The sequence below is a fragment of the Mucor velutinosus genome (assembly GCF_035048745.1).
Source record: "Mucor velutinosus strain NIH1002 chromosome Unknown tig00000093, whole genome shotgun sequence".
Taxonomy (NCBI): domain Eukaryota; kingdom Fungi; phylum Mucoromycota; class Mucoromycetes; order Mucorales; family Mucoraceae; genus Mucor; species Mucor velutinosus.
The window spans coordinates 2197298-2221285 of NW_027041907.1; the positions used below are offsets into that span (position 1 = coordinate 2197298).

Here is a 23988-nt window from a genome sequence, read left to right on the forward strand (position 1 = left end):
GGGAGTTCTATTTATTAGAAATTTTTTCTTTCGGTTGAAATGTTGAGATCAATAGAGGCAAAAGAAAGGAAAAAGGGTCTTCTTACATATGGCTGTACATAGCTCGCAAGAGGAACAAGTATATCTCTCTTCCGACCATGGGAACACTTGTTAAAAAGTTTACCCAAATCTGTTTTATACCCTTTCTACATCAAATAGTCGCCGTCGTGTGGTACAACCAATATCACATTTCAGAGTCTCCGCTGACTCATCCTCTGCTTATCGCTTGTAGATGACCTTCCAGGATCTTGTTGTTTCTTTTTAGTGAATCATGAATACGGCGATAATCATTTTCTAAATGTCTAGCCTTATTTCCATGTGTCTTTTTTATTATTAATCTTGGAAATATGCTCCGAAAATCGAAAGCTTACTTTTTTTGACATTTTGGTTTCGAAAATCACCAATGTGTCTAGTAAAAATTTGGAGTAAGGTTTGAATTTTGAATTCTTGCAATAACGGTTAAATATGGTCATGAGTGCTGATGCCTTCTCCTGTGAGACGTTTTAAGTGGCCAGTGTACTACCAAACGACCTCTTCTGATGAGCATTCACGCTTGATGCGGTTTTTTTTATCAGATTTACCGATGATAAACGAGCTGTAGTAAGGTCTACTGTAGAGTCTTGATTAATGGCACTTTTAAAGAAGGAACGAATTGTCCTGGTGTATATATGATGCCAGAAGGTTGATCGTACAGGTTTCAAATACTTGCTGACGTTTGAACACGTCGGTGAGAGAGTTTATTCAGTCAAATGCAGGTAAAAACGGCCTGTTTGAAGCAAAGTTAAGAGGATATATCTGATCTGACAGCCCTGGCACAAGAGAGATAGATCCACTGCTTCCTCCCTATTAGGATTGGGGGGTTTTTTTTCCTGAAGAACAAAATGTAGCTAAAACCATGTTGCAACGTGAGTCGTTGTTATTTACCCTCAAGGCTATCAAATCATCATAACATAATAAATGTTTTTTTTTATAAGGAAGTGAGCACTTCTGTTTTTATTTAAAGTCCTTAAATCGTCACCTAATATAGAGGGAGGGGATATAAAGACTGGAGGATATAAGGGGAAGCTCAGATAATTGTATCGAAGGAAAGTTGGGAGTCTAAATTGAGGAGAGTACGATGAATGGAGTGGATGACAGTAGATGGGATGAAAGGGACGTGTTGGAAAACTTGGCGGTAATGAGCAGACCAGATAGCCTGTTGGATGCAAGCAAAGACCTGGAACACGGATAATGCAGGAAAAAGTTCATGAGATGAGCGGTCAATATCAAGGCGAAGGTGGAGGATGGCAATGTATTCCTCGTACGCAAAGTAAGAGAATCGAGGTGAGATGTAAAGAGAGAGAGTTTGTCGCCAGACGTCCAATTTTCGAGGACAGGAAAAGAGGAAGTGCTCAGTATCTTCGATGATAGTGGGGGTTGTGGATGACGAAGACTGACAGTGAGGACAGTACGGGGTAAATGAATCGCGAAGCCGTTGATGTAATAATTGACGAGTAGTAACTTTTTCATGAAGGATCCGGAACCAAGTATTGCGAGCATTCAAAGGAATCTGGAGAGTCCAAAACTGCTTCCATTTGGCAACATCTAAAGGGGACGAATAAGAGGAAGGGTTAGTGTGAAGGGGGAGGGATTTGAATCCTTGATTAGTAGGGAGGGATAAAAGGAATGAATGAGACTCAAAAGAAAATGAAGTTGCCAATAAAGAGAGTAGAAGGGTGGATACGAGGCTGATACTATCGGAATAGTTGGTGATGGTGGAGAGGTCGATATGTGTGATGTTTGGACGAGGGACAAGGAGCAACATGTTGAAGTGAATGAAGTTGGTGAGCAGTAGGTTTTGAGCCTGAAGAAAATTGATAGCGCGTAAGCTGGTGGGTTGGTGGGGTAGGCCGATGACCGAAGTGCGAAGTTGAAGAGCTTGAGTGGTGATATCAAAGATGAAAACATCATTACCTGTAAGTTGAAGCACTCTGGGGTAGTGTTTTACCACTTCCTTTGGTGAGCGAAATGTAGGCGATAAGCTATGGTTGGGTGGAAGGTTATGTTCAACCAAGGTCGAAAATGGCAGGCGTAGACAAGTACTGAAGGAAACATGACAGACACCAAACTTGCGAACAATGGTATCTACGGCGCGAAGAAGGTTGTAGAGAGGAGCGATGACCTTTCTGGCGCTTGATGGCCTACAGGCAGGAAAGAGGAGAGACCAGTGGTAGGTGGGGTATGAGGGAGTAGCGAGGAAGAAGTTGAGGATGACACGGAGATAAGGAAGAGAAGTCTTGGTAGGGGGAGTGGGATCGGATGGGTGCAAAAGTGGATGAAGCCAGCGCCACTGAAGGGCGTTGATCTGCACAGCAGGATCCAAAAGACCAAGGCCGCCATGAGAACGAGGGAGGCAGAGAGTAGCGAAAGAGAATCGAGTTAGTTTGGCATTTTGGTTAACGAACGAGGCGCCCAGCTGTTGTAGCTTGTGAATATCGTTAGCCGAAAAAGGAAACAAGCGTGCGATATGCCACACTTTAGAGAACAAGAGTGAATTGAGAACAGTAACCCGTCCTCGAAAGGTAAGGTTGCGTACCGAATGAAGGCGACAAAAGTCCCGGAGACGAGTGAGAAGAGCATCGAAATATGAGTTCTTTTGAGCGGTAGATGAACAGATAGGGTATCCGAGATAGATGATGGGAGCGGTAGCATTCTGGTCATGCCAAGACGAGATACCAGACGCGCGAAGGCCGAGAATCCAGGATTCGTGCGGTACACCAGAGAGAGACAATGCTTGCGTCTTGTGATAGTTGAGAGAGGCATTGGACGCGGCGGCATACTTATTTATCAACTGTTGAAGCTGGTGGAATTCACTAAGATCGTTGAGGAAAACTAGTGTGTCATCGGCATATGCCAGGACTTTGACTGGATCTGCGAGAGGAACATTGTCAGCGAGAGGGGAGGAAAAACGAGGATTAGTGGCTGCAATGCGTGTAAAGTCAAACCCAAGTATGTTTTGATGTTGGTTGATGGCACGGAGGAAGGGGTCGAAGATGATATTGAAAAGCAAAGGACTGATAGGGTCACCCTGTCTCATACCACGTTGGGTTGGAAATGCTTCAGAGAGAAATCCGTTGATGTTGACCCGTACCTGCGTGTTAGTAAACAAAGAAAGCAGTGATGAGATTAGAGAAGATGGCATGTTAAAAGCTGTGAGTACAGCGGTGAGGTACTCCAAGTTGACACGGTCATATGCCTTTTCTTGATCTAACAACAAGGCGATTGACGTAGAATGGGTGGCAGTGGCGAGGGACAGAGCGCAATGTAGGGTCATGGCTGGTTCGCCAATAAAGCGATGGGGCATGAAGCCGGATTGTGAGGTGGTCAATCGTGTGCCAAAGTGGAGCATGAGTCGAGCATTCAAAAGCCGAGTGAAGATTTTGGCATCACAACAGATAAGACTAATGGGACGCCAGTTCTGCAACAAGGCAAGATCACCTTTCTTAGGGAGCAAGACCAGACAAGTTTCTTGCCACGATTGCGGGAATACGCCGTTTGACAAGGCATCAGAATAAACACGGAGAGCAATGGCAGCGGTGAGTGGGTGGGTGAAAAGCAATTGAATTATGGCATATGGTAGGGAATCAATGCCAGGACTAGATTGTTTAGGGGCCCGAGTACCGGCTTCGACTAATTCATCGAGGGTAAATGGGGCACATAATGACGGGTGGTCTGAATCTAGAATTTTGTCAGTATGGGGAATCTGATTAGTAAAGTAGCGAATCGCTTCGGTGTCCACTATATCCGCAGTGTAGAGCCGTTCGTAGTAGGCTACCGCAGCTGCCTGTTTGTCCTTTGTAGTCGCACAATCGGAGGAGGAGATGGGGTGTCGAAGAGTGGGGATGGCTCGTTGTTGGGATCGCTGGGAGGTAAGACGCTTGAGGAAACCAGCGGATTTCTCCCCGTGTTCACGCCATTTGATGCCGGAGCGTAAAGCTTGAATATCAGCCAATTCTTGTTGTAAGTTACCTATCATTGATTCGATCTTGGGAAGGCGATCATTGCGTACTTGAGTCGTTTTGTAGAGTCGTAGCAGCTTGTTCCGCTTGCTTTGGAGACGACGAAGTAGACGGCGACGCCATTCCGATTGACGACGACTGCAAGATTTGGCTACCTGTCGAGTTAATTCCTTGATTTGATCCCAAATGACTTGTGGAGTGAGATCATTAGCATTGGAAGCGAGAAGGGTGTGGAAATCGTCAAGCTTTGTGAACTGGCGTTGGCAGAAGTATTCGTTGTGGACTAATTGTGGATTGGCTCGCCACAGACCTTTACCGAGATCTGGATTATCAAAAGTTAGTTGGGTAGACAGCATCGCATGGTCAGTCCAGTCCGAGTGGACAAAGTGGACAAACTGGTCAGTACGGAAGTCCATCAGTTGAGGATTCAAGAACATATAATCGATGGTAGTGAACGTAGTGTTGCGACGAAAGGTAGGTACTTGAGGTTCGTGGATTAATTCATGAGTACTTTCCTGATAGTAGTGGGTGAGCATCGAATGAAATAGCCATTGTGATTGAATGCTAGCTGGTTTGACAATAGATGGTGGACGGTATTGGCGGAAATTGTAATTAAAATCACCAACGACTATAGATGGGGCATCGGTGACATTAGACAGGTGATTGTTGTGTAGACCTTCCGCCGTGTTCATGTTGGTGACGAGAGTTTGGAAGAAGGAGCGTTGAAGTAACTGATCATAAAAGATATATCTATCTGGAGTAGTGACGGGTGCATAGATATTCATGATCTTCAGGGGAGGAAATAGGTTAGTAGTGTGGGAAATGGTACAATATATGATTCGACCATCATCCGAGACGAAGATGGGATTGATATGAATATTAGGGTGAAGACTTACTATCCCGCAATGGGATGACCATATAGAAGATGTTGCTTGGAGTTGTAAGTCGAGGCGAGCTTGGGTATTGGGATCGGAAGCGTGGGTTTCTTGAAGGCAGAGGATGTGTGGTTGTTGATCATAAGACTGACGTAGGAATCGACAAAAGGCTTGGCTGTTGGGGACGTTTGATGGTTTAGCAAGGCTACGGCAGTTGAGACTACGAATAATCAAGTTAGTGTGTTTGTTAGAAGAATGAGGAGCAGATACCGGGGGGACATAAACATTATCAGGGGATGCAGAACGTTGATTTAAAGGCTGTGATGAGGATTCACTCATTCAAGAGAGTCATCGGTGTCTGAGTGGTTGGGATCATCGTAAAATTCCTCAGTAATCTCCATTGCATTGGTTTCAACGACGTTGCCTAGACGATCAACCAACTGGCGTGAGCGTAACTTGGTGGCGTAGACGGGATCAAGGAGCAATTGACCAACGGCAGAATGAGGGTCCATAGCACGTTTGGCAGGACGAGGAAGCAGTTCAGCAGAGAGATCTTGAGCAGTGACGAGAGGTATCCAGTTTTGGGCCATGAAAAATTTGAGGACGCCGGGGACAGTATGTTTCTTGATGTAGCGCACAGTACGGATGCATCGGTCAGTGTGAAGGGCGGCAGCAATACGGGTTAGTTGGGGAGCAGGCATGTCAGCAAATTGGGGATCGGCTACATGTGTATGGTCAAGCGGGTTAAAGTATGGGACTTCAGTCAGTTCACCGGCGGCTAAGAGTTGAAGTATATCCGCCTTGTATGCAGTGTGGATCAGGATGGTGGAGATGTTGCGAGCAGGAAAAGTGACATCTAAGATACGTTTGCTATCGATGCCGATGGCAGCGAGGGTAGCACGATATTCGGTGTGAGTCATACGATGAGCACGATGGAGGTGCAGAACAGTGTAGTTGGAATTATCAGTGGCAGGTTGAGGAGGTTGGAGTGTACGGAGAGCATGTTCGCGGCGGCGCTTGTTAGAGGCAGCGGAGGGACGTTTGAGGACTTGGCTCCACTGGGGTGGGTTGTTGCGGGGTTGTTGAGCCTGAGCCTGAGCCTGAGCGGCAGGGACCACAGGTGTAATTGGGATAGCGGCGATGGGGGGTTGAGCAGTTACGGGTGCAGGAGAGCGGATAAGCTTCTCGAGATTGTTGATGATGGAGTGAAGATCATTTACTTCTTCTCGGAACTGAGCGTTCAGGGCTTGCTGGGCTTGTTGAGCACGTTCGAAAATGTCGAGACGGGAGTGTAAGGCTTTCACCGACTCGACGAGAGCCTGGATGGTGGTTTGATCGATCACAATGTTTGACATGCTGATCAAAGTTGCAATGTTTGTTGTTACTATCGCTTTTTCAGGGATTTTTCTTACAGTGGTGATTCAAACTATGTAAAAATTTGAAAAGCGGAAGAAAGGTATGCATAACATAATAAATGTTTAGTCCTTAGACACTTTACAACCCTAATATGGAACCTGAGTTTCAAGGCATCTGTTAAGCCTGGCTCATATGTGAATAATGATTTTACAATCAATCAACAAAAACCACTGTTATTTCTACCCTCTTTCCTCTGCTCAATACTGTTAACGCTTTCTTTGAACGATGGCTCGGAGCCTCAGAGATTTCACTACTTACTGGAGACATTTTGTGCAACTCATGCATCGTCAATGTCCAGACTAACGTTATTAAATATAGAATGCAAGAAAATATCATTATGAACGATATAGAATGCAATATAATATTATTATAAAAAATAGTAGTATGCCATGACACCTACTTTCCATACGCTTCAAGGGCATTTACTACTGTATTGCCTTATGTAAAGGGCATTGAGCTTTCCAGCTGACCCCACAAGTCAAAATTAATCCAAACCCAGAATCATATTCTGTTGTAGATTGGACAAACTTAAATAATTTTCGACTCGATCGATCTATTTTTGCAGATTCGACTAAGTAAAATATGATGATTACCCCATGCTTCCTTAATCTTTCTTGGAGTACCTTTCAAGGCGCATCCAACGGTACCAAGTAATATAGATGTTTTGAATAAACCTATTGAGTAATTTATGGAAATACGAAAAGAGGTTTTTGGCCAAATAGTCAAAATTTTGCATATGAAAACCTCATTTAAGTGGTTTCAGAAGTTGCTTTGAATCGAGAGAAACATTTTGACTCAAGATATACCATAGTAAAAGTCTTCATTATCAAGGTGAAAAATGCGATCGTTTAATTTTCGATGAAAACCATGAGGGGTACCTCATGCTTTTTGGTCAATTTTTGGTCATGTTTTTTTTGATCCCCAAAAAGTCGAGCAAAGGTGTCAGAAAGTAAGTGCTAGATGAGAGCAAATGTTTGGTACTATTCTGACCACCTAAGACGGCCTTGAACGCAAGAAAACGCAGCTCAAATGTACTGAGGTTTTGCTGTATCAGGGACACTGAGGAATAAAAAGGGGAAATACCAGTATGCTGCTTGCCTGTATATTAAGTAGCTATGTGTATATGGATGTAGAGCATCACATAAGGATCACACCCACAGATAATATGAAGGGTTTTTATGTGTACGTGGAGGTTCAAAATAAAAGTAGTAGTATTTTGAAGGGCAATCGATAGCACGAACTGCCGCTGTGCAAGTTGGTTTTCACCAAAGTGAAGCGAAGGTAAAGAATCATCCGAGGCATAAGCTTTCATATGATTAGCGATTATATATCAATCAACAATCAAAGCTCTTCTAACATTTTAGCTATATTAATTTTGGGATATTAGCCAAAGGCCCGCGGCAGCGCGAGCCGCCTGAACGTAGGTTGGTTTCCACCAAAGCGAAGCGTAGGTCAGGAAACCACCCAAAGTGTCGAAAGGCTCGTATGATATAAAGTCTGCTCCCTTTCGATTGTCAGAACTCATTACAATGTGTCACTTACAACAAAGATCAAGGTTTGAATAGATTAACAATAAGCTATCTATTGTTTCTAAAAGAGTCAAACTGAATCGTCGTTAACCTCTAATTCAGACGATCTTTTGAGCTTATATTATTGAAAACAAGCCTATGGATGGTGCTTTCCTATTATGCAATTAGCATAAAAACAGACGTCTTGAAAAAGCGATATTATAAAACTCTAAATAACTCTATTTCTTCGGTCAGGACACAAGTTTCGCATAGATCTAGACATATTTCACGATAGACTAAAGTGATTTGACCTGTTGACTAGACCTTAAATTGTATACTTTCCGTACTCTCACCGCAAAACAACATGATGTAGTTAGTAAAACGTGTACTGCTTGGCATCCATTCACGCCTTGATCAATCGCAAGCCTTGAAATATCGTGCTGCGATATGGAACTATGAGAATTACCAATGATATCAGCAAATACGAGGCACGTCTTCTGACTCCAACTGACATTACAGAACAAGCATTTATAAATAGCGGCCAAAAGAGCATTTTGATACATTTGTGCCTTATATTGCAATGGTTGTCTTGAGGATCTTATTTGGCTAATCAAAAATTGTCAGATTTCGTAATAAATGCACCATCAGTGATGTTAATCGACAACAACAAATACTTGTACAGAAACCCCACATACTCGGTAAGCTACTCGATTATGGAATTCTGCTGCAGTATTTTCTTGTAAAGAAACAATAAGCTTAAATATCATCTCGGATGCAGCGTTGGAAAAATAAAAAGGCACTAGCTTCGCATGTAATCATTAAAAAAGAAATAGAGGTTGTGATACAAATAGAAAGCATCGAAGATACTCTATACATTACAAAAAAAAAAAAAAAGAAAAAAAAAAGTAAACTGCTTGATGATAATGAATATATATATACCCTCTCCTTATTTCAAATAGGGTGTTATTGCTTGAGATTACTATATCGATACCCTTTGCGTTCATGTATCAGATTCCATTGCAGTGCTCTGATGATAAGAGGGATTTCGCACACAGTTTGTGACACCACTCCCTTTCCTTCTGTCTTCCTCTGAGCTTCTTGTTCTATAATTATTGACAACAATGAACCCATTAAATTAATTTCATATATTCTATAAATCTCAATGCGATGAATTAGAATGTTATTGATCTCCTGATGAGTTGGCTTCAATAAATAATGATAAGCGAAAACTACAACTATATACAACGACGACGACGGCATAATAGATCTCGGGTGAAACGATTGAAATAGCTGTATCCTGTGTACACACACAGATCGAGTTCTTTTTTTCATCTATTAGTGCCACCCGATGGTACCTTGCACAGGGCCAAGAGATGAGAGACTTGGTATTGAAAGAGCGTCATTTAGAGGCCATTATAACAAAAGAAGTGCATCATCACATTAAAGTGCCTTCTCATTGATATCATATAATGGTACGATATTTCGCTGTTGTGTCCATCTTCTCTCTTCGTAGGATGTGTCACAGTAAATACAATGTATGTATACATAGAATGACATAATGATGATTTATGCGCTGGTTACAAGAAGGAGCTGTTTAACCTTTCAAAAACAACAAAATGTCTATTAATACAAGCAAAAAGAGCTGATAGACCCGATCAATGATTAAGGTTCTTTTTTAAGGAGCATCAGTTTTTTCAGGGTATAAATATAAGGCATTTTGCATTTGACAATAGGATTTTCTTCTTCTTTGCTTCACTATACCCTAATCATTATACAACCATGCAATCCAAAGCTTATCTCCTCGTCTTCACTGCTTTGATCTATCTCTTTGTTCAAGTCGATGCCGCTTGTAATTGCGATCCCTCAGATACCTCTTGTCTTCAAAAGTGTGGTAAAGTATAGCTTGGTACCAGAGACTCTAAATGTTGCCGTTCTAACTTGACATTGTAGTAACTAATGGCCAACAATGTATCTCAAACTGTAATGGTGATACCAGCTGTTACAACAGCTGTATCGAGAACAACTGGCCCGGCCAAACTGAATCCTCTGCCACTGCCTCTCAAGCTGCCTCTACCTCTGCCTCTGCCTCTGCCTCTCAAGCTGCTTCTGTCACCACTGAATCCGCCTCTTCTGCATCTGCCAGTGCCACTACTGTTGCCCCCTCCTCTGTCGTTGTTGTTCCCAGCGGTAGCTCTGCTGCCCCTTCTGCCACTGCTCTCTCATCCATTGTATCTGCTGCTTCCTCTGCTGCTTCTTCTCTCGCTAGTGGTAAGTTTTTTATTGACAGTGCGTGATGGGGTCACTGATAAGTTTTGATAGTCTCAAGCGCTATTTCATCGAGCCTTGCCTCTGCCTCAAGCGCTGCCACATTCACGCCTACCCCACCTGCCTCTTCCCAAGCACCTGCACAATCTGGAGCCGCTTCCAAGCCCCTCCTCGTACCTGCTGTTGCCATCGGTGTTGCATCAATCACTGTTATTGTTCAATTCTTCTTCTTGGCTCGCATGGGTAACATGTTGTTCCATTAAGTCTGTTGCTCGACATATGAATTTGTAAAACTAAACATAAATATATTACCTAATTATCTTATATTCTCTGGTACACTCCTCCTTTTTTCTCTGAAATAAAATATTTATATTTTTCCCTTACAAAAAAGCAAACGGTTTATTGTTACAACCTAGGGCCTTAATGAGTGCATGCTAATCAAACGAAGTTGTTGTTTACTAATGATTGCCTTATTAATTAAGAGAGTTAGTTCACAGTGCTTGTGAAAATCAAAAGTCTGACAGAATATACTGGTATTTGGGATGAAACTTTATTAGTGAAAAAAAAAAAAAAACAAAAAGAGCACACACACACGCACACTTTAGAAATAGGGGAGGGCAAATTTGTATTATATCTAGATCGATTAAAGAGGTCTGGTAATAAGGGAATAGTATATAATAATGTCTAAACGAAACAACGCACACAGATATTTAGCTGATGACACATCGACTCTTTGTTCTTGGTTTGTAGGATTCAATGTACTTTAATTGCTTCTTATTGATGGCTCCTCTTCGTCGTTCACGGATATAAGATACTGCATCTAATGCAGGCATGCCGTCTTCAATCAACGCAATGGCCACCAAAACAGGGGCTCTAGTTGAATGATACATGAGTTCGCTGGATCTTAGACACCCAAAATAACCATCAACACAAACCTTCCTAGTCCCGCTACACAATGTGTTGCAATGCATGGTAGTTTCTCGCCTGGCTTCTTTTCCTCCTCATGTGCCTCTTGTGCTTGGTTATTGAATCGTGCCTCAATCAGTTGGAGCCACGCATCTACAATGAGTGCTGGTGGTGCCTCACCATCAGCAAACACAAAATCATGTACCTGGATATGTTTCTCGTTCAATGGCTCTTTGGGATAAGTAGCTTCGCAGCAACGTACGACGTCCGTTACGTTCCATCGCTCAAATTCCTAATCCAACGTTATCACCAGCTCATCTACCGCTTATAAACTGATCCCCTACCTTGATGTATAAAGGCAAGTTGTTTGAGCTTGGTGCATCTACAATCAAGAATCGCAGGCCATTGTATTCAATGTAAGTTGGTGGATTGATCAATGGTCTAATTCCACCCGTAGTTCCTCGAGGATACATGATTGATGTTGAATTGTTACTTGAGGGGGTAATATAGGTTCTCGTTATTTTTATCGGTGATTTGACTAGATAAGATCACTATCAATTCAGTTTAGGTTTACACACAAGTACGCATTCATTACACATGTATCCCAATGCCTTACCTATTTGCCTTTAATGCACAGGATGAAGAAGAAACAAGGTATTGCAAATATTGTAAATGTAAGTGCTTGCTGTTGATAATGGTGCTGGTGATTAAATAATAGTCTATAATATATGAGAGAAAAAAAAGGGAGGAAGATAGAAATCTACAACAATTAGTATTTACACACAAGCATTTTATCCAAATGTGTGTAATATTTACCTATTCTTTATGGATATGTATATATATATAGAAGTCTTAATTGTACAGAGGTGATATAGATAGAGGAAATACAGCCTAAAGAATCATCAACCTGGATCTACCATGTAATGAAGGGAAAAAGAGAAAGACCTTTTTTTGTTTTCATTCTCTTCCCTTTTTTTTGGGTGTGCGTTGACGACGACGTAGCTGGAAAACGGCCCACGGAGTGCGAATGCCCATCTTGCTTGAGGATACTCTCTTGATGCAATGTGAATGAAGTTTGTCATTGATCTTTCTTAAACTCGCTCGTTGTTGGCGTATTCAAGTGCAAAAGTTCATTAGTTTTACGGTTTGATCCTTGATAAATGCGATAACGGATGATGAAGCCATGCGTCTTGATCTGGAATCGCTCAATGCATTACATGGTTACGTCGTGTGTTAGTACGTCTTTATCTCGGGAACGAATAGAAACTGTTTATTTTGAACATCTCGAGGTTGCACACAAAAATACCTCATTTTCGCAGTGAGATTCCTACTTGACCAGGAAAACCGGCTTGAACAGATCTTAAAGCCGACATTTGCGCAAGGATGGGCATATAGGATGACTTTTTATTTATAAATTATTAGGGGTATGTGGCTATAGAAGGACGATATTCAAAGTAAAGATTGAACACTCAGAGCTTGTATATAAATGTTGTATTTTCACGATCTGTCAAATCATCATTGACATCAATGACATCGTTGGAAGGATTAGCAATCCTCGTCTTATTTTGTCTTGCCATGATTTGCCGATTAATAAAGAGAGATACAAGCACACCTGCGTTGGCAATACTATAGATAATCATACCAGTTTTGTAATTTGGTGCCTCGTTTTCAAGCATGACCAAGGGGCCCACAAAATTACCCAATGTGAAAGCAATCATATACATGGCATTGTAAAAGATCTTCTTAGTATATCCATTGACATTGGCTGCAATGATTGTCAGCAAGGTGCTATGGCTTTAAACGAAATGTATCAGTGGGAGCGTTATCGTACATGTATGTACGCTGCACTCACCTTCCCGCCATTGCCCATGCTAACAGATATCCCAAGAGTTTGACACCACTAGGCGGAAGAGCAGCCAACAGAATGACACCGACCAATGATACAGATGTACACACGACAACAGCGAGATAGAGCTGGCCCGTTCTACGTGCTACAAAGATAGCTACCAGAGAAAAGATGGCAGAGACGCAACCACTGCAAATTTGGAATAGGATAGATTCTTGACTCTAGACACAATATCAACATTAGTTCATGAATACACGCTAACGACGCGTACAACAACTTACAGAGTAACCCATACTTTTGACAATCAAAGTATTGAAGACGACAACGCCACCAGTCAACAAATTATTAAAGAAACAAGCCAAGCAAATCAACCACAATCGCACTTCGTGTAGAGCTTCCCAGACATGGTGCATCTTGATCTTTTGTACACGAACAACGCAATTGTCTCTGCTTCTTTCAGATACAATTGGTTTCTCTTCTTCAGTGAGTCTAAACATAAACGATTGAGGCGTGTCAGGAAGAAAAAAGAAGCAGATGACACCAAAGAGGACAGTTAAGGCACCCCAAATGATGTATGGCCATTTCCACGAATGAATGCCTCGAGCATTATCAATGTAAGAGATACCGTAAGCACATGCAGCACCAATCATTGTTCCAGTGCCATTACTGAGCCAGAGAAAACCATAAGCAGCAGATTGCTCAGAGCGACGATAGACTGCATTGATGATGATGAGCAGACACGGATAAGTACCGGCTTCAAAGAGACCCAGAAAAACACGGCAAACTACCAATTGAGCGAAATTATGACACAGTGAAGTGAGCGCCATCACAGCACCCCACAAGATAAGCAGTGTTCCAAGGTATTTGGAAATGGGAAACTTTTGAATCAGGTAGTTGTTTGGCAGTTGGAAACTAATGTAGCCGAGGTAGAAAAAGGAACCAAGCCAACTATATTGAGAGCCTGTAAGATGCGTGTCTTCAATGATGCCCAAGACAGCAGAGATGCCCAATGTAGACTTGTCTACGAATTGAATAAAGACAATAGCGCCTACAAATGGAAGCAACGTCCAATTCAGCTTTTTGACGAGCTTTTTCTCTGCCTCGCTCTTTTGGAAAGGGATATCATCACTTGAGTTACCACTAGTATCGCCCCTGTTGCTGTAAACGCTTGCTGCTTTCTCGTCGACAAATGTGTCAATATCTCTTTTGATAGAATGTGTCATTGTTTGTAGTATTAAATGGGAACAAAACGAGAAAAAAGAAGCATATTTATAAAGAATCATTCTTCCCAGGACAAAAAGGTAGTGGGTAAAACAGGCATTGAGTCTCTTTTGAATGCTTGGGTTGATTCATCTGTTCTCGTACACAAACTGCTCTTTTAGATTGAAATAGAAATGCTTAAAAAATGTCAAGAGTGAAAATATTCACACAGAGATCAATGCAATATGGTGCTTTCCCCACATTGTGTCTGAACAATTCAATGAGAGTGCTCAAACTTTAAGCTTTTTACATGACAGCATTGGCAGTAGAATAGATAAAAACCCGGATATAAATGTGCCAAAAGAAGTTGAAGAATCAATGGCAATAATTTTCTCATCGGCTCGTTAGTTTATTATGCGAACGCTGCAATGATAGGGACAAACTTTTACAATCTACAAGGACGAAAGACTGAGAAATATTCTACTTTTATATATATATATACATAAAGATACTACACGGAATGGAGTCGGATGATCTAATGTATTGTTGCATTGTATGATGTTGTTTAAACCTACTGCAACTTTGATTCCTCTGTATTTAAACAATGCAGTAATAATACAAAATGATGTTTGATCTGCTTATTCTTTGTGATCCCATCGTAAAAGGTTCCTACTGGAAGGGCACGTTTCCCATCGGATTTATATCCGGTAAACTAAGTACGAGTCGACGCTGGTCATTTATATATAAATCCATGCAAACCTGTCGGGTAGTCTTATCGTTTTACGTGCAGCACACCAGACCTTAGACACGAAATACCGCATGGCATTCTAATAAGGGTGCCAATTTTGCATTTGGCATTAGGATTTGCTTGAACAAGTAATTTGCAACGGTTAGTCCTGATGGATTTAATAAGATTTAATAGCAGTAGCAAGCTTTAGCTAACTTATACTATAGTACTTTTCGATTTGCTCTTCCCTGGATATTAGCTTCACAAACATCGTTTGCACTCATGGCTCAGAGAGGCATTATACTCATCTGCCAAACCTAATTAAATCATTGCTTAGTTTTTTGCTTCAGATTGGACTAATTTTGAAGAAAATCGACCTCTTTGATCTATTTTGCAAGAGTAGACTATGTAAACTGTGAAGATTATATCATGCTTCCTAATTCATTCTCGTAGTGCTTTTTAAGGCGCATTCAGCTGTGGAAATTATAATAAAAACTTTATATAAATTTACTGAAAAATATCTGAAAATATAAAATGAGGCTTTTGGCCGAAATGTCGAGATTTTGAATATCAAAGCCTCATAAAAGTGTTTTCAAGGGTTGCTTTGGAACGATAGCATCATTTTTATTCAATATCATCATCATCATAACATAATAAATGTTTAGTCCTTAGACATTTTACGACCCTAATATGGAACCTGAGTTTCAAGGCATCTGTTAGGCCTGGCTCATATGTGAATAATGATTTTACAATCAATCAACAAAGACCACTGTTATTTCTACCCTCTTTCATCTGCTCAATACTGTCAACGCTTTCTTTGGACGATGGCTCGGAGCCTCAGAGATTTCACTACTTACTGGAGACATTTTGTGCAATCCATGCATCGTCAATGTCCAGACTAACGTTATTAAATATAGAATGCAATAAAATATCATTATAAACAATAGCTTTATGGCCTGCCACCTACTTTTCATACGCTTCAAGGGCATTTACTACTGTATTGCAGTATGAAAAGGGCGTTGAGTTTGCCAGCTGTCCCCACAAGCCAAAATTAATTCAAATCCAGAATCATAGTTTGTTCCAGATTGGACAAATTTTGATGATTCTGGACTTGATTAATCTATTTTTGCAGATTCAACTAAGTAGAATATAATGATCATCCTGTATTTTCTTAAGCTTTCTTGGAGTATTTTTCAAGGCGCATCCAATGGTACTAAGATAGATGTTTTGAATAAACTTATCAAATGATTTATGAAAGTATGAAAAGAGGTTTCTGGCTAAAATGTCGAAATTTTACATATCAAAGTCCCACAAAGATGATTTCAGAGGTTGCTTTGGATTGATAGAAACGTTTTGATTTAAGTATACCATAGTAAAAGTCTTCATTATCAAGGTGAAAAATGCGATCGTTTGATTTTAGATGAAAACCATGAGGGGTACCTCATGCTTTTTGGTTGATTTTTGGCAATCCCAAAAAAGTTGAGCAAAGGTGTCAGAAAGTTAGCGTTAGACGAGAGATAACGTTTGGTGGTACTCTGGTAGTCTAGAACAGATTTTAGCAAGAGAAATTGCTGCTCAAATACATCCAAATTTTGCTGTGTTTTGCATACTTTTGAGTGGTGAGAGGCAATGCTACTATAATGTAAGCGCGTATATGGATCATTCCGGTTGATACAGGTGTGAAGTATTGTAGAGGAGTCAGATCCACAATTATAGATTGTTTCTGGAGGGTTCTCTATAGGACTGGAAAAGTGAAATATTTCATGCCTTGATATAGCTGTTTAGTGAGGTAGTCTCGAATCAATGTATAACTTTGAAAGTATATTAACGTTATATCGGCTATTTCAATTGAATGATATAGTGAATCTCCTGGAATAATCAACTGATTCCATCGCAATCCTGACGGTGGGCAGTTGGATGACTTTTAGGCGCTGAATCAACATGATAATTTGAACTTTTAGAAAACTTTTTTCTCCACCTGTCAAAATGATTTCAACCTGGTAAAACATGGCTATTGCCAGTAATGCACACAACATTAGTAGCTTCTTTGAATTCTTTGGAACTCATAATTTTGTAGCGAAGTCCGTATGGGCTCTGACTGTTGCAATCAGCATCAGGATGTGGTTGCGTGCAGATCTGGATGCCCTCGTTTAAAATTTAATGACTGCCATTGCAATGAATTATTCTAATCGAAACCACAATTTGGCGCTATGGTGAACCCGAAGTATGGCTTTCAAATTACCTGGCAGCAAGGGTAACTCTTTAATGGGGTTTTAAAGCTTGTGGATGTGTGTGGAACTGACTCTGTCGGCCTAATTGCATGTTACACAACACGGCCACCAAAGACTCAATGTTTGCTATCCACACTGTGGCTCTCGACTATGGATTTATTCATAGGGTGATTACTAGGGAGCACCGGTACTAAAATGCAATCTAAATTTTTATTATATAATGTAAATTTTAAACGAAAAATGATTCTCTATTTGTTGAACCATCCAGTCCACTTGCTTGTAATTGTATCAACAGGTTGTCTTGGCTCTGTCCACATAAATGTGCCTCCTTCTCCACCTCGGCCTCTCTCATTACCTCGAAAATTCTCTCTGATATGATGGATCTTACGAATCAATGGTTCCCAAATGTGTCTTTCTCCGTAATACATGTATCCTAATCCTAAACCAGCACCTGCCAAATGTGCCTAGTTTAATAGTGATTAGTGTATGACAAGCAACGTTGATAACGTGTATATGACTTACATAATGATCAAACATTCTCCATTTGAATACGATACCAGCTAGATCAAAACTCATTAAAGCAGGGAGTGCATACCTATCAAAATTGATACAAATTTTAGCCCGCATGTCAAGCTATCCAAAACTTTCGACTTACCCTAATTTAATGGGGATCATTGGCAAAAATATAAGACTGATGCTCGAATTGGGATACAAAACAGCAGTGGAAGCCACCAAACCATAGATGGCACCACTTGCACCTAGACTAGGCAGCAACGGTCTTGAATTACGCAATGCCAGACTACAAGCATGACTGACGACATTCGCACCGATACCAGCACTCAAATACATGGCTACGAATTGCTCTCTTCCCAGCGTGTCATGTACAACTTTTCCAAAGGACCATAGACCCACCATATTCAACGCAAAATGAAAGAACTCTTGATGGGAAAAGCAACTTGTCAACAGTGTGATGTTTTGTCGACTGCCGGGTAAATGCAAAAACCACTTGCTCATGAATGGCGCAAGTCTTGGTATCTGCCAACAAGCAAAAACGACTGTGTTGATGGCGATGAGTCCAGCTAAAGTCTTTTCTGCTTCTGACATGGTTGCTAATTTCTCCCCTACAATCCAAATAGCTTGTTTGACATCTCGAGGCAAACTCATATTATCCAATCTACGAGCTAATCCTTCCAATAAGCGTTGCCTTTTTTCGATGAGCAAATCTCTTTTCTCTCTCCATAAACCAGACAAGATGGACTCTTCATCAGCAGTGCCAAAAAACGACCATTGACGAGAATGCTGACGAAACCGATCCCATAACGTTTGCTGATTTTTATCAAATATGACGCCTGCAGTGATGAATGTACCCGCTGTTAATGCAATGCCGTAAGCGATAGGTCCTGTGTATCTGACATGAGGGAACGAAGATTGTGGCCGCCAATGCTTTGGTGGGGGTGGTGGGGATGGTATCTTGTTAAGGGGTACAGTAATTGTCGTTTGGGGAGTAATGGATTGAGTAGATACGTGTCGAGGAGGCCTGCAGAGAGGTCTTGATGTGGACACAAAACGTCTATTGATTACTATGTTGCTTTTTCTTGAAAAATGTCTAAACATGAAGAGGGTCTATAATAATAAATATGGAATAAAAATGAAAGGTATCGAGAGCTGCGAGGTTGGGCTTTTTATAAAAAGGACATGGCAGGTCTACGGAGCTCTAATAAAATGGGTGGTAGTAAAATCACATTGGCGCTCTTTTCGTCTACTATTGATCATCTTTTCTCAACACTTTAACTATACAATGTCAAGGTATGAAGGCTCATATGGAAGTTTAGACGAAGTCAGGCTGTATTAATATGCACTACTAGAAATCGTATCACAGCTGGCCCTAAATCAGTTGTTTGTCAAGAGACCGAACTGAAAGGCGAGATCTCCATAGGTACCGAAAACAAACTGTATATACACTGTAACGCTGATCATTTACACGCATTTATCATACTCCAATAGGCGCAGGTAAGAGACGCGAGATTTGAAGGGATTGTATGGTAGAGATCCTTACACGATATGATGAAAGGTACCGTCATTCATCCTCAATGCCGAGTTATTGCTGAAAACGGGCCCATTTACATTGGAAAAAACAACATTATTGAAGAAAATGTAATCATCTTCAACAAGTAAGGATTTGCATGGCTCTGATTTATTAATGAAACTCAAATCTTTTTTCAATAGAAATTCAACCCCTTTGGTTATTGGCGACGATAATGAGTTTGAAGTGGGATGCTGTAGGTTTGACTCAATCAACACATTTGTCATAGATACTGATATATGGCGGCACGATAGATGTTGAAGGCACCCGCATTGGAAACAACAATATAGTGGAATCCAGAGCCCGTATCATCGGCAGCACTTCCTTGGGCAACTACTGTGTTATTGGATCAGCTTGCTCCACAGAGAGTAATGAAGCAATTCCTGATTTGACCATCATCTATGGATCGCAATCAAAAAGACGGAATCAAAGTGAACCATTAGCTGTAAAGTATACACGACATTAATTTATTCCAGCCATCTACTAAACAAACAAACATATAGACACAAGCAACACTTCATGCGAGACACTTAGATTATTTACGTGAAGTTTTACCAAAATACAATCATTTGAAGAAGTTGGAATCCTCCTAAATTCGACATAGTATATACCATGATATGAATAAATAGCACTTTAAACTGTATCACACCAACCATTCACCGGTAAGCATGATAGATATTTACAATTGGGACAAATGGTGGATAAATCAGAGGAGGTATAAAAGATGCGCAAGAAGACAACATAGAGCACAACGGCAACGACGAGTGCTGCGATTCTTGCAATCCAGGTAAATAGGATAGCGCGACGAGTTGCAGTGCGACGATTTGGTGCCAATAGGATGCCCAGGAGCAATCCCATGATTAGGCCACCAATATGAGCGAAATTATCGAGGCCAGGCAACAAACCCAACACCAGGGAAATGGCAATGACAAACAGCAGTTTTACTAGCTCTCTGCCAGGGTTGAGAGTTTCTTTCCATTGAACAATCAATTCGATGACTGTGTAGCCAATGATGCCGAACAATGCACCTGAACATCCCATGGAGGCTGTAGTGAGCAAGTAAGATGATCAGTAAAGTGTGGAATTTAGTTGGTCTTCATGCGACTTACAGACAAGAGGCCCAGCAAGCACACCACTCAATATAAAGCCCCAAATCCCAGATGCAAGATACAAAAAAGCATAGCGAATAACACCCAACGAGCGTTCGATTTCGCTGCCTGTAGAAAAATGAGTGACCAAATTCAAAAGAATGTGAACGACACCCGCATGTAGAAAGATGGGAGTGAAAAATCGAAATCCTTGACTGGGCGGTTGACCGTTGAAACCACCAAATCCACACACTTGCTCGATTGTACATGTCGATTCCAGAGATTGATAGCAGTTGCTCAGTGTAAATGATGCTGGATATTGTGCAATATTCCTCATGCAAGGTACAAATTTACTGCCCATGTTGATGAGTGCCTATTTCCATGTCAAATCATTAGCATTTCGAATTGCGATCATCAACACTGCTTGGTTTAATTACCATGTAATTAGGTCCAATCATTGGATTAAAGGGGTTGGTTTGAATCACACTTCCCGCCAGAGTATTGTTCCTGATAAGTTCGTATACAAAGACGCCGACCATGATCACACCTGATACCCAGGTAAAGATGGCAAACCTGGATCCACCGCCAAACAAGTGCTTGTATACAGTTCCTCTTTGCTTGACTGGCATTGGCTGAGCAAAGCCTCGACTTGTGTTGATCCCTGATTCCAGGTTATTGTAGTCTTTTGGTTGCTGGTACCCTTTCAACTTGCTCATGAATATATCGACTCGGCTCTGTTCTGGTAGTGGTGGTGATACATTTGCATTTGCATTTGCATTGGAAGGTGAAAAGTTTCTATTGTTGTTATTTTGATTACTTGTTTCGTACAGTTGTATTTCTTCTGTTTGTTCGCTTGGTGGCACAAAGCCCTTGCTAAGCAAGGCGCCTGTGGCTGGAGGTGCGTTTGGTGCGCTATTGTACTGATCTTCTGCAGAGAATGTCGGCCCATACACTTCTGTTTTGTCATGATCGCTTTGATCTGTTTCATATACTTGTCTCCCAAGAGGCGAAGGCGACAATGGCATCGCTGTAGATGGGGTAGACAGAGCAGGAGACTGATATGGAGACGATCCAACTGAAGATGTATCATCGTATATAGGAGTTGGCATGATGGAAGGTGATTTCGCAGCAAAATTTACGTGAGGAGAGCCTGCCGGTGGCGTTTCGTTTTCACGGAATGGATTGAAGTCGCTGTTATTGGCGTTGTTCATGTTGTTGAATGTACAAGAAGAAGAGAGCAGGAAAGAAAGAGGGCAAAAGGGCTATTTAAACCAATTTGGGCTTAGATAATAGCAACATCATTTATCGGAGCATGGAAGACCTGGAAGAGGGAAGAGAGCCCAAAGGCTTGGCTAAAAATACATGGACAGACTTTTATTTGCTACTAACAATAGCTACATGACTGGCATAAAACATATCATTTCTATTATTCGATTCAATATCGTCTTCTTGTACTTTGTCTTGCGTTTGTGTATGCGTATGATAATCAGCTTTGTCGTTCAAAGTAATACTCTTGTGCGACAAGTCCGAAAACAATCTGCCCGCCATGAATGTAATCACAAAGTTGGGTGGTGCCCAAGTAAACATCAGACAAAGGACAAATCTGGCCAAATAATCAAGCACAAGCAACGCCTGAAAGTATTCCCAACTCTGAAAGAAGAACCATATATAAAGCACCCCATAGACCATGTACCATGTAGATTGAATCAGCAAGAACCATACCTAATCGAGTTAAAGGTTATTTCATGCTCTTGTTATCAAACTATTGCATCGCACTTACACCTAAAGATGTTGTCTTTGCCTGTCCTTCATGGATTCTGTGCTTTTTCAAATAAATCAACGAGGAAAATGAGTACATATAGGCCGCACCATCACAAGCGATAGCTAAGCATACACCGGTAATGAATGCTGCACGGATTGGATATGGTTCATTTCGAATGAGCAATATGATGACCTGAGTTGTCAGGCAAGTCATGGATCCACCAAGGCCTGCTGCACCAGCCAAGACAAGCGGGTGTTTCCAATCGATGCCACCCACTCTAAGATGCTTGCCAATATCTAAATTTAGCCAGTAATGCAAAGCAAGCATAAACAATGTTGATACCAGATACGCAAATGAGTTCCAATGACTTGTTATCAGATTTAAATGGGACAGTGTGTTGACGATACTCGCAGCCAACGTAATCAAACTGAAGATTAGCATAACATAGCGAACTTTTCTTGGTTGAAGGAAGGTTTTGATTGTAATAAATACAGACAAAACCGCTTCCAATGCCACTGTGGTGATATATAATGCTGCAACTGTCGAGATCATTTCTTAAAATATATATTCAGTTGACGCCCCCCGTCTTGGCGCTTGATGGGCTTAATGATAGTTGCGATTGCAGAAAATCGGCTTGGCTCGATTTATAGATGAAGCAAGTATGAGAAATGAGGATAAAAAGAGAGAGACGGAAGAAGAGAAGAGGGAAAAGGGTGCATGGTTGATCGATCCCTTTGACCTTATATATAAAGATGAAATTATGACACCCGGCTAACCCACGAATTGACCTGTGCTATTCACATCTAAGTTTTTGGGGTTTATCTCGGGCAGTAAGATTTCTAGTTCTGCCTTGATGAAACGTAACACATTGAATGCAAATACTATAATACACGGACTGAAAATACAATTTGGAGTAGCACCTATTAAATTAAAACAGCTTTTCTTGTCTACAATTGATTACATTCATTTATGATTATTTCATTTTGTATTTGATTAAAAAGGGAATCCCTGCTTACAGCCCTTTGTGCTATGTGCTTATGATTGTTGGAAAGCACGGCCACTGAAAAACATGCAGTGTATATATATAAACTGCATGTTGGACCTCTTGTTCTATGAGCTGTACAACTTGAATATATTGTTACTGACCGTTAGCTTCCCAAGATCAGAGATGAAAGCATCAATCTAACTCGGATCACCTAAAACAAAAATGAAGATCTATTTGAGAATCCAAAAATTTATAGCATGCACTATTCACTAAAGCATCTTTAAACCAAGGTTTCTGGAAGAAATAGACTTTATAGTGACATTTATATGTTTTCAAAACAGTTTAGCTCACTTAACATTTGATGCAATGTAACATGGAAGAAATTAAAATCAGAATGGCGGATAACCTCACTGAAGATAGATGCTATATTAATTTAAGAGTTTTCATAACACTGTAGCATTACCAGAACTGCTTATGAAACATATCTCTACGGTATGACCCAAGATTTTTGCGCAGAGACTTACAATAATGCTCTTTAACATATTCTATTACCCATCTCAGTCCAACAAGTTTGTTTGGTTGTTACATTTATTAGCTGAACAAGGTAGCATTTCTATTATAATGTAATGCATTTCATTACATCTCACATGAAGACTGTGCGTTTATCACGTAACTTATATGTCCTCATAGGACCCAAAACGATTAAAACTGCTGTCTAACCTTCTTTTCTCATGAAGTTACAAAAAAAAGGCTAACTACCTCATGTGTCTACATGCACTACATTTGTAAGATTGTAGTAAAAATAATATCGTCGCCTGCAGGATTTGAACCTGCGCACGCAGAGCGTATATGATTTCTAGTCATACTCCTTAACCACTCGGACAAAGCGACTTTCTATATACTGTCGTGCCTAAGTTTATATTTAGGCCAAATCTTAAGGCAGCAACTAAAAGGCGCCAGCACATACTTGAAGGTTATGGAAACTGATAGCAGCAGACATTGATCTGATTATCAGTTGCTATATCAAGTATTATATCTACTCAAAAGTTCTATTGATTA

The 23988-nt window shown here is 40.8% G+C and overlaps 9 protein-coding genes and 1 non-coding gene across 10 annotated transcripts; 2 read left to right on the forward strand and 8 right to left on the reverse strand.

Moving 5' to 3' along the window:
• Positions 1 to 1105: 1105 nt before the first annotated feature.
• ATC70_002468 (uncharacterized protein) lies at positions 1106 to 4822 on the reverse strand (the record flags this gene model as incomplete). The annotated part of the gene is made up of 1 exon (XM_064821843.1): positions 1106 to 4822. One exon carries the CDS (start codon positions 4820 to 4822, stop codon positions 1106 to 1108), a length of 3717 nt encoding a protein of 1238 aa, XP_064681529.1.
• A 425-nt stretch (positions 4823 to 5247) lies between these two features.
• ATC70_002469 (uncharacterized protein) lies at positions 5248 to 6267 on the reverse strand (the record flags this gene model as incomplete). Its single annotated transcript, XM_064821844.1, has 1 exon — positions 5248 to 6267. The coding sequence occupies one exon, from the start codon at positions 6265 to 6267 to the stop codon at positions 5248 to 5250; it is 1020 nt and encodes a 339-aa protein (XP_064681530.1).
• A 3348-nt stretch (positions 6268 to 9615) lies between these two features.
• ATC70_002470 (uncharacterized protein) lies at positions 9616 to 10364 on the forward strand (the record flags this gene model as incomplete). The annotated part of the gene is made up of 3 exons (XM_064821845.1): positions 9616 to 9727; positions 9787 to 10104; positions 10156 to 10364. 3 exons carry the CDS (start codon positions 9616 to 9618, stop codon positions 10362 to 10364), a joined length of 639 nt encoding a protein of 212 aa, XP_064681531.1.
• A 447-nt stretch (positions 10365 to 10811) lies between these two features.
• Positions 10812 to 11480, reverse strand: ATC70_002471 (uncharacterized protein; the record flags this gene model as incomplete). The annotated part of the gene is made up of 3 exons (XM_064821846.1): positions 10812 to 10974; positions 11037 to 11299; positions 11352 to 11480. The coding sequence occupies 3 exons, from the start codon at positions 11478 to 11480 to the stop codon at positions 10812 to 10814; spliced, it is 555 nt and encodes a 184-aa protein (XP_064681532.1).
• Positions 11481 to 12476: 996 nt separating this feature from the next.
• Positions 12477 to 14076, reverse strand: ATC70_002472 (uncharacterized protein; the record flags this gene model as incomplete). The annotated part of the gene is made up of 3 exons (XM_064821847.1): positions 12477 to 12801; positions 12860 to 13074; positions 13135 to 14076. The coding sequence occupies 3 exons, from the start codon at positions 14074 to 14076 to the stop codon at positions 12477 to 12479; spliced, it is 1482 nt and encodes a 493-aa protein (XP_064681533.1).
• Positions 14077 to 17259: 3183 nt separating this feature from the next.
• Positions 17260 to 18625, reverse strand: ATC70_002473 (uncharacterized protein; the record flags this gene model as incomplete). The annotated part of the gene is made up of 3 exons (XM_064821848.1): positions 17260 to 17475; positions 17534 to 17606; positions 17667 to 18625. The coding sequence occupies 3 exons, from the start codon at positions 18623 to 18625 to the stop codon at positions 17260 to 17262; spliced, it is 1248 nt and encodes a 415-aa protein (XP_064681534.1).
• Positions 18626 to 19072: 447 nt separating this feature from the next.
• Positions 19073 to 19687, forward strand: SDH2_2 (succinate dehydrogenase complex, subunit B; the record flags this gene model as incomplete). The annotated part of the gene is made up of 4 exons (XM_064821849.1): positions 19073 to 19182; positions 19238 to 19290; positions 19349 to 19539; positions 19598 to 19687. The coding sequence occupies 4 exons, from the start codon at positions 19073 to 19075 to the stop codon at positions 19685 to 19687; spliced, it is 444 nt and encodes a 147-aa protein (XP_064681535.1).
• A 40-nt stretch (positions 19688 to 19727) lies between these two features.
• SEC24_2 (COPII subunit) lies at positions 19728 to 21393 on the reverse strand (the record flags this gene model as incomplete). The annotated part of the gene is made up of 3 exons (XM_064821850.1): positions 19728 to 20140; positions 20204 to 20555; positions 20620 to 21393. The coding sequence occupies 3 exons, from the start codon at positions 21391 to 21393 to the stop codon at positions 19728 to 19730; spliced, it is 1539 nt and encodes a 512-aa protein (XP_064681536.1).
• Positions 21394 to 21556: 163 nt separating this feature from the next.
• Positions 21557 to 22496, reverse strand: SPS19 (peroxisomal 2 4-dienoyl-CoA reductase sps19; the record flags this gene model as incomplete). Its single annotated transcript, XM_064821851.1, has 2 exons — positions 21557 to 21904; positions 21963 to 22496. The coding sequence occupies 2 exons, from the start codon at positions 22494 to 22496 to the stop codon at positions 21557 to 21559; spliced, it is 882 nt and encodes a 293-aa protein (XP_064681537.1).
• A 1242-nt stretch (positions 22497 to 23738) lies between these two features.
• ATC70_002477 lies at positions 23739 to 23820 on the reverse strand. Its single transcript has one exon. It is a non-coding gene; the product is annotated as a tRNA-Ser (tRNA).
• Positions 23821 to 23988: the final 168 nt, after the last annotated feature.